General features: G+C 42.1%; 1 protein-coding gene across 1 annotated transcript; it reads right to left on the bottom strand.

Annotated features, from left to right (window-relative positions):
* Positions 1–2,656: 2,656 nt before the first annotated feature.
* Positions 2,657–12,272, bottom strand: RNF114 (ring finger protein 114). Its single transcript, XM_035122836.2, has 6 exons — positions 12,035–12,272; positions 10,096–10,246; positions 7,683–7,789; positions 6,499–6,613; positions 5,756–5,863; positions 2,657–5,372 (listed from the first exon to the last, which is right to left on the bottom strand). Exons 1-6 carry the CDS (start codon positions 12,172–12,174, stop codon positions 5,307–5,309), a joined length of 687 nt encoding a protein of 228 aa, XP_034978727.1. The 5' UTR covers positions 12,175–12,272; the 3' UTR covers positions 2,657–5,306.
* Positions 12,273–13,265: the final 993 nt, after the last annotated feature.

The following is a 13,265-nucleotide window of genomic DNA, read 5'->3' as shown; positions in this document are numbered from 1 at the left end:
TCTTGGTAATTTCAGCACCCTTAGAGTATCAGGGAATGGGGCCCCAGGAGAGAACATTCTCTGTGGCAGCTCCTAAATTGTGGAATTCATCCCCACAGAGGTGAATCCAAGTTCATCATTTGATGGCTTATGACATAAGCTGAAGACACACCTCTTTACCTTGCTCTTTAAGACACACCTATTCTTCTGACTATAAACTGTTTTAGCTGAATTTGTAGTGCTGTGCTTGAACGAAGTTCAGTAATATATGTGTTAACAATGGGTCTAGAGAGTGCTACAAAATGCAATTAGCACTAAGCCGTATTCCACATACCATTGCACTAGCTAGGATTTGATTAAACCAGGCATCCCCAAACTTCGGCCCTCCAGATGTTTTGGACTACAATTCCCATCTTCCCCGACCACTGGTCCTGTTAGCTAGGGATCATGGGAGTTGTAGGCCAAAATATCTGGAGGGCTGCAGTTTGGGGATGCCTGGATTAAACCCTCAAGTGGGTGAGGAAACCTTGGTTCTGATCCTGTTCTATACAAAGAGTGCTATTAATAAATTCTAGTTTTGCAGTTTCATGCTGGTGTCTCCTTTTTACTATATTGAGGAATGGGGACTTGCAGGTCAGCAGCAGCGTTGTGGAAGAAATGAAATTGCTTTTTGTGTCATCTCACTGATTCAGCCTAGTCATGGGATAAAGAACATACTGTGCTGTATACCCTCTTTGAATTTGGCTTCGTGTTAAATAAATCATGGCATGGTGTAATATGTCATGTGTTGTTGCTCATCTGAGGTTGTATTTACCTAATTTTTAAGACCTGCTAAAGAACAGATGATTGTTATTATGTCCTCCTATGTAAAATGACAGAATTCAAAGAGGGTGTACTCCCCCCCCCCACTGTACGGTCTATGTAGCTCAGAATTGTCTACCCTGACTGGCAGAGATTCTCTGGGGTTTTGAACTGGGCACTCTTAGCAGTCCTTCTTGGAGATGCCAGGGAAAGAACGTGGAACCTTCTGCATGCAAAGCAGATGTTCTACCACTGAGCTACCACCTTTCCAAATTGGGTAGACTGCAAAGCCCTCCAATACAGCCAGCTCCAGTTGTGAATAGGACTGAAAACAGTTAACAGAGAAATATCCAATTACCGGTAAGCAGTACTTAACATGCATTATGACAACTCCAGATCCATTAATAGGCGGTTGACCTTAGCAGAAGGCTGGAAAGGTTTTTGTTTTGCCAAGCACTGAGAGAATTTGATTCAATGCTGGCCATTTGTTCCATTGAGTTGTGGAATTTCACCATTGTTTAATGAGTGCATCTTATAACACTATTACTGTATTTTTGTTTCTTAGCAGTTTATAAATAACAATGACACCATCCTTACAAATGTTCAAAAATCCAACACGTACCAATACTGGGCTCATCAAATACCTGGGGGGACAACCAATGAGCCCCCGAGATATACCAATCCAGCACATGTACCGGTATTTACTCCTCGGTGATAATATTGCTATCGCTCTGTATTCAGTGTAAAGACCAAAGCATGAATCTAGCTATCTGCTCCTTAAGTGTATTTGAACATTGGGTTGTACAGCCATACCTCGGTTTACGTCTGCTGCGGTTAGAGTACTTTTGGTCTGAGTACTCCGTGGACCCAGAAGTGTTTACTTCCGGGTTACGCGGCGCATGCATGCTCAAAAGCGCTCTATTGGCACTTCACACACACGCGGAAGTGCCGCTCTGTTTAAGTACATTTTGGGGAGCAAACAGCTCCCCGGAACAAATTGTGTACTTAAACCAAGGTACCACTGTATTTACCAACAAGGCTTGGTTCAGAAGACACTTCTTGCATAGGTATGTATGCAGGCAATAAAAGGAACAGACTAGATTGAGCACAATCGCTATGTTGGTTGTAAATTCATTTATAGCTGTAGATTCAATATGGGATTGTTTCTATACCTCCATGAGGTGAGCTTGATTTTTTTTTTTTTTTGTATACAGAGCAGTTGATCAGCTGTCACTTTCTATATTTGGTAGGGTCATTTAGGACAGTGGTCCTCAACCTTGGGCCTCCAGATGTTTTTGGCCTACAACTCCCATGATCCCTAGCTAGCAGGACCAGTGGTCAGGGATCATGGGAATTGTAGTCTCAAAACATCTGGAGGCCCAAGGTTGAGGACCACTGATTTAGGAGATTAAATGAGCAAGGCAACATTTTACACTTAGAATAGGGCTTTTGTCAACATGATCACTTACCAACATAAGCAAATTAGGACGGGATGAAGTTTCTTCAAAAAAGCACAGGTTAATTCAGTTTCTGTACCCCATATGTATTTAATCCTTTCCCTTCATATCCTGAAACTGTACGTGTCAGCAAGTCAAAGTGTTGATAAGATTTATTTTTGTCCACGGTATGAGTTGCACAAGGCTTCTCTCCCACTCCCCACAGCAGTGTGGAGGAGTTGCCAGGCTGAAGTTGGTTCAATAAAACTATGTTCCAAAATAAAATTCTGTGCTTGAGGATTTTCACTCTGCAGCAACAGAGGAAGCTGGTGTAAACCTAGAAGAGTAAGACTCAGGAGAGACTGAGCTTTGCTCATTACTGCTGTTCAAGTGACAGCCATTGGTGCTCCGCATAGCAAGGGACAAAATATTTCCATACATTAGTGTTTATCCTTTACATTTATTTACATTTTTTTCATTTAAAAGCCAGAACAAGACAGATTTGACACTCTAAAATTTTTATTAACATTACTAGAAGTGCACTTAGAATTACAAGAACAAAAAAGACTTGATATGTTCATGGAGGATACCCAGGTTCCTATGAATTCCATAGGTGGATGGCAGAATGTTCCGACTGAATACTGAAAGGCAGTGGCCAAGATTCAAAGAGGTCCACACGCATGCAGAAGGCACTTCCGTGCATGTATGGACAGCCAGTTCTCCCTTCTGGCTACAGCAGGCATTGGGAATGTTAGACTCCAGCTCCCATCAGCCTCAGCCAGCATTGCCAATTAGGAGAGATGATGGGAACTGCAGTGCACCTGAAGGGTCACAGGCTCCCTATCCCTGTGCTACGGGCTTTCTATACCATACCGAACATTGTTTTGGTGTGTTTCCCAGACTTCATGTACTGCTTTGAAATGCAAAGACACACAAGAGCCTAGGGTGACAGGAGTGAACTTCATGAGCCGCAGAATACCAGATGCCCTCTTTGTATCTTGGCCACACTCACAAAAAAAAATTAATGGTTCAGTGCAAAACTTTTAATATGGAATCAAAATCCTAGCAATCAAGGGTTTCAAGATAGAATTTTAGCATAGGACCAAGTGGTCTCCACACAGAGCACTTTCTAAAAGGTAGCACGAGCAGTTGGCAGTTAGACCACTTCAGCATAAAGGAACTAGTTTCAGATGTACCATTAGTCAGTATTAGCTCAAAGCCACAGGTTCTAAGAATCCATCTTTCAGCAGGCTGCAAACATACTTCAGACTCAGATTTTATCACTGCATGCCTGTTAGGCTAAATTATGTGTGCTGATTTACATAAATGGGTATTAGCTCTGGCGCTATAACCTCACATCGGTTTCGCTTATAATAATTAGTGCAAAAAGTTGTCGTTAAACACAGAACAAATGATCTGATTGTGTAACAGAAGTATAATCTAATGACAGCCTTTCCCAACCCTTGGGTCTCCGGATGTTATTGGACTACAGAACCCATCATCCCCAATGGCTGGGGCTGATGGAAGTTACAGTCCAACACCATCTGGGGACCCAAGGCTAGTAAAGGCTGAACTAAGGAATCTGGCCCAGTTCTCAAACTTGCTTCTAACAGTTAAATGCACTCTTACTTTTTGCACACAGAACATGACATCTGAATGTGCCACACAAGAGGATATTTACACTTCCAGAAAAAGGAAAAGGTTAATCAGGACTAACATTTCAGACTCAACTACATGGCAGTACGTTCTGAAGTGCTGATAACCTCTGGTAAATCACTTCACTGTAGCCCTATTCTCACTATATATTGACTAAATGTGATGGGGAAGTAGAATTACACCTGTAGGCCGCATCATATGATCTCTGTGTATTCAGTAGAATGAGTTCCTAATAGGGTTTCTGACCTGGCAGATAAAGCCTGCAGAGCCCTGTTCTCCTATCCCATTCAACACAGAACCACCAGACACCACCCAACTTGTCAATCACCTGTTTAGTTAGTGTGTAAACAGCAAGCAAGAATAGGGCTAGGGGTTTTTGAGGTATCAAGAACTGATTTGAAAATCAGATCTTGTATACTATGTACCAAAATGTTTTTGAACCACAGCAGCCTAAGAATTCAAAATGTGGCTGTATGCTTACAATAGGTTAAGCACATTAACACTGCTGTGTCAGCATGGAAATTCTCACACATCCCTTCATAGCATTTGTTTTGGATATAGAAGTGCAGTTTTACATAAAGGGCAGTATTTCCAACATGTTGCGTCTAAGAAACCAGCTGCTAAAGTTCAACCCTCTTGTTCTCAAATTGTTCCGAACTCTAGGCGCAGAGGTAGAAATATAAAAGTTTGAGTTTAAGAGGCAAAAAATAAAACATTGTATTTGAATTCTTCTGTCTTCCCAAGCACCACACAAACACCATCATACTTCACATCTGAACTTTGCAAAGATGTCAAAAGATGGAGAAATTTTTAAAAAAACCAAACAAATTAAAGAAACAACCAATTCCCTCTAAACTCAAAGAAGCAGGTACTGTACAGCTGCTGAACACACACAAGAGCATATTGTGAAGTGAGAGAGAATTACTCACAACTGGGACTTGTGCGGTTGAATGACTGGCATCAACTTTTGTAATTGTGGATTTGGAATAAAATCCACCATTTCTCTACAAAACCAAGAAATGGAAGCCCATTTCTAACAGCTGAACCTAACAAACCAGGGCTTCTAGATTATCTAGAAAACCTAGTCTTCCGATGCTTGACCAATGTCTAAGAGAGCACAATAATTTGAAGAGGATGCTCACAGGGTAAAATTATTGCAAAGTTCTTGGTGATGTATAGGCCTTAGAAGTCAAAAGTGAAATAAAAAGCAGAGAATAATATTTAAGATTAACTGGAAGGAACAGAGATACCCTTGAGCAGGCAAACAGTAAAGGAGCAACCATTAGAAGAAGCCAAGTATGGAGACAGCAGGAACCAAAACTAAGAAAGGCTCTTCACTTTTAAGGATGCCAAAGAATCTTGAGGCAAATAGTGTCTGTGGTACATTTCCCCTAATGGAAGCCAAGTATTGAAGAGTTTTACTCCTTGCAATATTCACTGATCCCTCAAGGAACGTAACAGAACTTGGGCCACCGTGTCATCTTCATCAGCATTATAATCCTAAAAACAGGAGACAAGTGAGAATGTGTGTGATTAAACAGATTTTGCTCTTGTACCAGAACTGTTAAAGCCAATTTCCTTCTTTCACTTCTCATTTCTCCCACTACAGGATGCTAAGTGGTATAGGCACAAATTTCCAAGGGGTGCCCCCAGGATTTCCCTGAGTGCTCAGGGCCCAGTTGTGGCTTTGCTCAATTCTGTGTATGGGCTGATCTGTGAAGGGTCATCCCCCCTCCAAGGACAGCAACTAAATTAAACACCATTTCCTAGCTTTTTACATTAGAATAAGGCTGTCCAAAAAGACAAAGTTTAAAATAAGGTCTAAAGGTAAAGGTCTAGCATTTGGTAAATTCTGAAGAGGCTGTTTCCTAGTTACTACTTACCACAAAAGTATCATAAGAAAATTGGTGTCGTCGTTGAAGATGTTCCATGAAGTTAGCACTTCTGTAGTTTGGATCACCCCATGGCATTGATGCACAAATTGGGCAAACCTGGAAAAGTTTGAAGTTTATCCAACCCACATTTCTTCCATTTTAAGTTTGGTGGGAGGTTCCCCCCCCCCAATCTGAGCAGCATATATTCTAGATCTCGCCCACTATTTTCTTTTGTCAAAGGCTTGTCCCAGGAAAACCCTTAGTAAGAAACCCAAAGAACAGAAGGGTAATTCTGTCCATACAAACTTATTAGTCACTGCCCCAAGCACAGCATTGTATTGCTGCAAAACCTAGAAATGGCTTTTCCAGAGGCATAATGAAATGGTATGGGAAGAGTGGGAGGGAAAGAAAGTCTTGTAGGGCAAACAGAATTCTACTGGGGATTCTTTGGCCACAAGCCAAATATCTTGATGCTTCCTAGTGTAAACTTGGGTTGGGCAACTCCTACTAACTGGAACAATCTTAAGTATTCAAAAACACCACTACAAACACCCAGCCATGTTAGTGGTTGCTAAAATAATTCAGGAATGGCAGAAAAAAAGTTTGTTAAGAAATTTTTAGCAAGTCATGCAGCACTGGGATACTAGCTACAATCAAAGTAATGCTATTTGTTCCTTCAAGGAAAAAAAAGCTTCATATTAAACAACCTATCAACCCACCCTGAACTACACTTTGAAAAGTAAAGCAATTACCACTCGCTTTGCATCCATGCTGTGATACTTTCGGCAGTGTTCTACCAGCCCTTCCTGCGCCAGATTTCTCTCATTGCAGTAAGGGCAAGGAAATGTGAACCTATTTGGAACACTCCTGTAGAAACAGATGGTTAAGGCCTTCACTTCTATGAAAGGTTACATAAATGCATGCAAAACTTCCAATTTTGTAGCAGCTTAACTTCATGTAGGAGAAGGCTCTTTGAGTAGCACACCAGAATGATTCAACAAAGCAGTGCAAGCTATTAGGCAGCACTACAACCTCTGAAGGGAAAAGCACACAGAATAGCTTATAATTAATGTTTGAGGCTTTCAAAATATGAAAGAAAAACCCTTTCTCATTTGGCACAAAGCAGCAACACTTTTCATGCTACAGATAACCTTTCAACATGTGGCTCTGAAGATGAACAGCAAACTAGATACAGTGGTACCTCGGTTTACAAACAGTCGTGTTTACAAACGATTTGGTTTATGAACTCCGCAAAACCGGAAGTAGTGTCCTGGTTTGCGAATTATACCTCGGTCTAAGAACAGAATCTGAACGGTGGAAGGGCACCGGCGGCGGGAGGCCTCATTAAAGTGCACCTCAGTTTAACAGTTTCAGTTTAAGAATGGACTTCTGGAACGGATTACGTTCGTAAATCGAGGTACCACTGTAATAGGAAGTAGTTCTTGCCATCAACTACACATATGTACATGTGAACAATTGCTAGAGCTGCTTTGCATTAGCTAACAAACATTTGTCTGGACCTCAGTTGAGACTGCAAGTGAGGTGCCATATACTTAAGACCTCACCACAGTTCATTTAATCAAATTCCAAATAAGGCTTCCTTCCTTGGGAAGCTCAGCTGAACTTTGTAGCCTGTGGGTGAATGGTCATGACATATTTATTTCACCAGACCTTTCAATTGTCCACTCAGTGGACTCTCTCTCTTCCACTATGCAAATGTACCCTCCAAATAATTTAATCTCCTCACAGTGATACCATTTCAAACTATGAACAACCTTCAGGAAGGGCTCGGGTGGCAAAATTCAAGGGTCCCATTGCTTAAGTGGAGAAGACCTCCAAGGCCATTTGGTCAAGATACAGGAACCTCAGTTTTTACACCTATCTTATATATGAGCTTTCATTACAAGTAAGCAAATCACAACAGTTGAGAGGTTACCTGGTGTCCTGCGGTGGATCTTTAGTCACGGCTCTAACACCTTCCATTATATAATTCTGGTACTTCAAACAAGAAGCTGCATGATTACGCAGCTTTGAGAGGTACATCTGTACAGAATGAGAAAATAAAACATTTTCTTTAAAACAGTGTAGGTGTTTCAGACGTGACATAAAAGTATGTTCCAAGGACTGCACAAAAGGGTTGTTGTGACAGGCTCTGGGTCAAAGAACAGAGTTACACAAGGGACACATTGTACTAAGCTGATTTACCACTTTGCAGCAAGACTGCAGCATCTAGCCTATCCCTTACTGTTCTGTTAGCTGACACCTTGTTTATCCAGACACTGTTCTTATCTTTCATTCCCTGGAGATTAAACAGTCTACTGTTTCTCTTATGCCCCAAGTTAGTTAACTCTGTATAATACAATCAGCTAGAAAGAAATCAACTACAGTAGAACCTCTACTTACAACTGCCTCCACTCGTGGACGTTCCAAGTTGCGACCACGGCAAACCCGGAAGTAACCGGAGGGTTTGCCATCGTTCGTGCATGCGCAGGAGCTGTGATTGCGGGCAATCGCCGCCCGCGCCTGTGCACGACAGCGACCCATTTTGCCACAAGGACGGGCCTCCGGAACAGATTGTGGTCGTGAGTAGAGGTTCCACTGTAGCTTGCTTTAAGAACTGCACTGTGACAAGGTCAAATGAACAGCACCAGGATATATGGATAGCATTAAAATTGTACTTGGGGACAACTTCTCTCCCCTCCAAAATTATAAAAGAAACTCTGGTTTCAGAAAGCAGAGGTGGATGGAATTTAATATTTCCTATTGTGCTGTGACATTTCCCATATATAATGTTAGTCTCCAAACAAGTTTGTATTATCAACTGGACTTCTCCAGGCATTGAAAAAGTAGAGTTGCCAACATTTACCAATAAAAGCTTTTCTAAATATTCACAATATTGTATGGTATTTTATTTGTACTGAAAACACAAATTACAGGATTACTCTATGATTTCCATTTTATGAGTTCAGCTTGCTTGTCCAAACTACAATTGAACAAGAATTTTAATTTTGGTTTACCAGATCTAGAGAAGTCTATGACCTGACAATTTCTAGAATGGTAATGAATTTTTAACAGTCTCAGCTGGCAAATAGATCAAACTGAGCACAATATATTATGTGTGTGCATATATAGATAAGAGAATGCTGATTTAAGCTCAGTACAGAATATGATACACTTGAGAGGCATTCAGTTTGAGACATGGAAAGTCAGATATTTTAAAAACAGAGGACTTCAGTTTTACTTTCAACTTCAAACGATAATAGACAAAAACCATTCTTACAAAAGAGCAAAGTATTTTAGATACAACAGCTCTTCATTAATCCCCCCTTACATTCTCATTGTACTGTGAAGACTGACAATATAAAGGAGCACTCCCCAAGGTGGTGCCCTCCATATGTTTTGGGCAACAACATCCATCAACCTTGACCACTGGCCATGTTGCTTGGTTCTGATGGGAGCTGAAGTTGAAAACATTTGTAGGGCTTTGGGAAGATATAAAATGCAATTCCATTCCTGACTTAATTTTGGCTCAGAACAGTCCCCAAACTATCAGACTTTGTTCAAGTTATCAGCAGTACATCCAAAATCCACTTTGTTAAGCCCCTTAAGGGGTTATGTAACCTTCACTACAAATCATAAACAACAAAGTGCATGGGGTCCATTGAAGCAATTATGGCATCAATTTCACAAAACAATTGTATGCTTTCATGAGAGCTACTTCTTATATTACAAAGAAATACTGAAAAGCTGCATGAGGGCTTGCCATGTATTCTCTTCACCACCTGCACTGTAATGTTTGCGTGCAGTCATGGGGTGGAATCCAAAGTAGTGCTAAGGCAATCATTCTGCTAGCACAAGGATTTATGCAAAAGAGCATTCTAGCCCCTACCCCCCCCCCAAAAAATAAAGCTGCTCCAGGTCCCTAACTCACTGGAGCAGATTTGGAGAGGGTACAGAATGGAAGAAGGGGTAGTCCTGTTGTGCAAGTGGAAATCCTTGCACTGACAGGACATGTTAATAGAATATTTCCCATGATCCCCTCCTGTGACAAGATCTGAACATTCTGGATTGCTTCCACTACTGACAGATCTCATTGCAGGAAACTGAAAGAACCATTTCCCATGCTCTAGTCGAGGCAAGGAAAAAAGTTTTTAAAAAACCACGTTACCCTGACCAGTTCTTTGAAAGACCTGAATAGCCTCTTCCCCACCACCATGAAATTCAGCAGGGCTTACCAGAATTTTGTTTTACACAAATCTGACAGTTATCAAGTGAGAAATCTAATGTGAAAATTTGCTTTTATCTAGATTTATGTTATATATAGGTAAACACAGGCCAGCTTTTCCTACTTTTTTATTGCAGCCATTGCAAGTAGTCTCTGTCATTTCAATTTGCTTTTCCAAGTCGAAAGCTCTGCTGCCGTGAGACAGGGTACTGCGGCAAACTCCACAAACTGGTTTTTTTGGCTTAAGACACTCCTGAATGCATGGTGTGCAAAAGCTAACATGAAAAAAAAGACAGTATATTAACATTTGCATTGTACACAATCAGTCAAGGTGCCAATGCACCCCTTTCTTCTAACACCAAAAGAAATCACAAGCAGCACAGGACCTAGAAACCTATTATTACAATGTAATCTTGAAAAGGCAATAACCTACACTCAGTTATTTCTATAACTTACCTTAAAGTTACCTAGTTAACCGGTTAACAGCTTCCTGTTCCTTTTAAGAATGTCTCTTCTTGTATAAATTTGACTGCATAAGGAGCATAAAACCTGCTCCTCAAAGACCTTGTAAAACCAACATTAATGATAGCAGCATGAATCACTGATGAAGTTTACTTTTGATAACATGCAAGACAAAGTCACAAAAGCACACCACTGGCGAATAGTTAGCCACACCTTATATAAAAAGTGAATATTACTGCTATAAACTTCACTAAGCAGCTGTGTTAGCAATAGTAATCATACTTCTAGGTGCTATATACATAGCATCAAATTATGGCAAAATAAAAAGCACACAAAAGTAGTCGGGGACTATGGATTGCACCTGTCACAACCATTCACACTTCCAGTAAAAACAGGCAACATAATTGCTCAACAGGTGCAGTTTTGATTTCTTTCATTTATTCCTTTAGAACTGACGAAGGAAAAACAGATACTGTATAATGCATGCTACTACTGCAGGATGACAATATTTGTTTCATGTAAATGGTACAGGGCTACCCATTAAAAGCATTTCTGCAACCAAGTCTAAGCGTTATGGCTTCTGTGTTACATAGAAATGCATTTATGTGACCAAAGAAGTTCACACAACACAAGTAAGTTAACAGCAATTATGTACCTATTAATAGATTGCAAAAGGTAACACTGCTGGGAGCGTGTGGCCATTTTCAGGGCAGGAAAAATTATATATGCTTGGCCACTAAAGCTCTTTTAAAGTTTGAAGTGCTAGCACCCCCATTTTCTTAACTGTTCTTAAGGCATGCTTAAGGTCGACCAATTTCTCATGCTGGTTCCTAAAATCCTTATATAGGCTACAATTTTTCCTTCACTTATAAGTACCTGTTCTTTTGCTTATAATTAATTACCTATCACTTATAATTGCCACTTAGTTTTTTTTGTCTCCACCATTTCAACCCTGTGCTCTACCAGAAACACCAGCAATTTTCAACATATGACGCAAGATTTCGAGGTCCGCTTGGCACTGCCCTTAGCTAACAGGTGCGGGATTGGTGAAAGGAAGGGCGAGCCGCTTGTGCAGCAGCAACAGAGGAGGAGGAGCAAAAGCGAAACAGAAAGTGTAAACACTGCAAAGAACCCATGGAACCGAAAGCTATCCCTCTAAGTTGGAAAGAACCTACACGCCCCATTCATTTGCAAGCATCTCCGCTTTGCTGCAAAAGCGGAAGGCCGGCGGAGACCCGACCGCTTCCCAACACGTTAACACGGGAGCTGTTATGAACGGCCAAAACGGGAAACTCGGGTTTAAACACCCCCCCCAAAAAAACACCCGTTTCCCACCGCCTTGGCGATTTAAACCCAGCCTCTGCCGCAGCCCAGAGCTTTGGTAAGGCAAGGCAAGGCGGTGCAGCTGGAGGAGGGAAAAGGCGAACAGAGCCGCGGCGGCCTCCTCCTCGCTGCGCTCCTGGCGAGCAAAGCGGCCCGTTCAGTTCTAACCGGCCTCCGCCCAAGAGCGGGCCCCCCAGCCCCTCGTTGCCATGGTTACCTCACCCACCCCTGCGGCCTCTTATCTCCGCTCCGGCCCCCGCGGCCTTTTCCGCACTCACACATGGCCGCAGGGCGCCCTCACGGGGCTCTCGAACACCTCCAGGCACACCGGGCAGGTGAAGCGGGACAGCGGGTCCAGCCGCCCAGTGGCGGCCGTTGCCCCCTCCGCGTACCGGGAGCTCGCCTCAGCCAGCGCCATCTTCTCCCACAGGCCACTTCCGAGAGCCTCTGCCGGCAGCGCGACGGCGACGCTTTAGCCAACAACCGGGAGGGGAGGGAGTAGGTGGAGACGGCGGCCTAAAAGGACCAGTGCCGCCCAGGCCACGCCCACCGGGGTCCGGGTTCGAATGCGCCTGCGCGGCCGTGGCGGCGACTTTCGTTTCGTCACAGGAGGCGTGGCCTCCCTTACAAGTTTTGGATTCTAGACCCAAAACTCAATGTTGTACAGGTACTGTGCTTGGGAGGCAGAGCTTTGGTTACTGCGTGGCAGAGACAGACTACAAAGTGCGCAAGGTGACTTCTGCAGGCAGAAAAATAAAATAAATGAAGACACAAACTTGCGTTATTGTTATACATTTAATTATTTATACCCCACCTTTTCCCCCTGATGGACTCGAGGTGGCCTGCATTTACAACAAGGGACAGCTAAAAATATAGGAAAACGCAATCGCTAAAAAACCCAGTTTATAGGCACAGGTGCAAATATAAAGATAGCTGTTATAATGTAAATAGAAGCAGTTTGCATCTCGCTATCTCTTAAGCAGGGATAGCTCTGCTGACTTGAGCCTATGTAAATTCAAAATGGACATGTACCAAAGGTGAGATAAAGGACCGACTCTGGGGTTGCGGCGCTCATCTCGCATTATTTTACACTAGAATATAATTACTCTAATAAAGAAAGAATCTCCATGCATATAAGAGTTTTCACAGAATAAAGATAAGTTTGAGTTCCTCACTTGAAGCTCTATAAAGTTATATATTGTAACATCACAAATGGAAATAATTATTTAGCTGTTCACTGAGGGATTATTACTATAACTGAAATGTAACTGACATCAATTAAGATTATGGAACACAGTGATATAAGATCGGAAATGCACCCAAACCATCATGCGAGGAACCACTTTAACTAAAATGTATTAAATGCAAGTTAATTGGCATTTTGATAATTGTATAATTTGGGAATTGTTATTGTTATAATTTGGCTATTAGTGGGGGTTTATTGGAAAATTAAAGGGACGCGGGTGGCGCCGTGATCTAAACCACAGAGCCTAGGGCTTGCCGATCAGG

The sequence above is a fragment of the Zootoca vivipara genome, chromosome 7 (assembly GCF_963506605.1).
Source record: "Zootoca vivipara chromosome 7, rZooViv1.1, whole genome shotgun sequence".
Taxonomy (NCBI): Eukaryota; Metazoa; Chordata; class Lepidosauria; order Squamata; family Lacertidae; genus Zootoca; species Zootoca vivipara.
The sequence above is the reverse complement of the archived record's forward strand: the minus strand, read 5'-3'. Positions and strand labels throughout refer to the sequence as shown.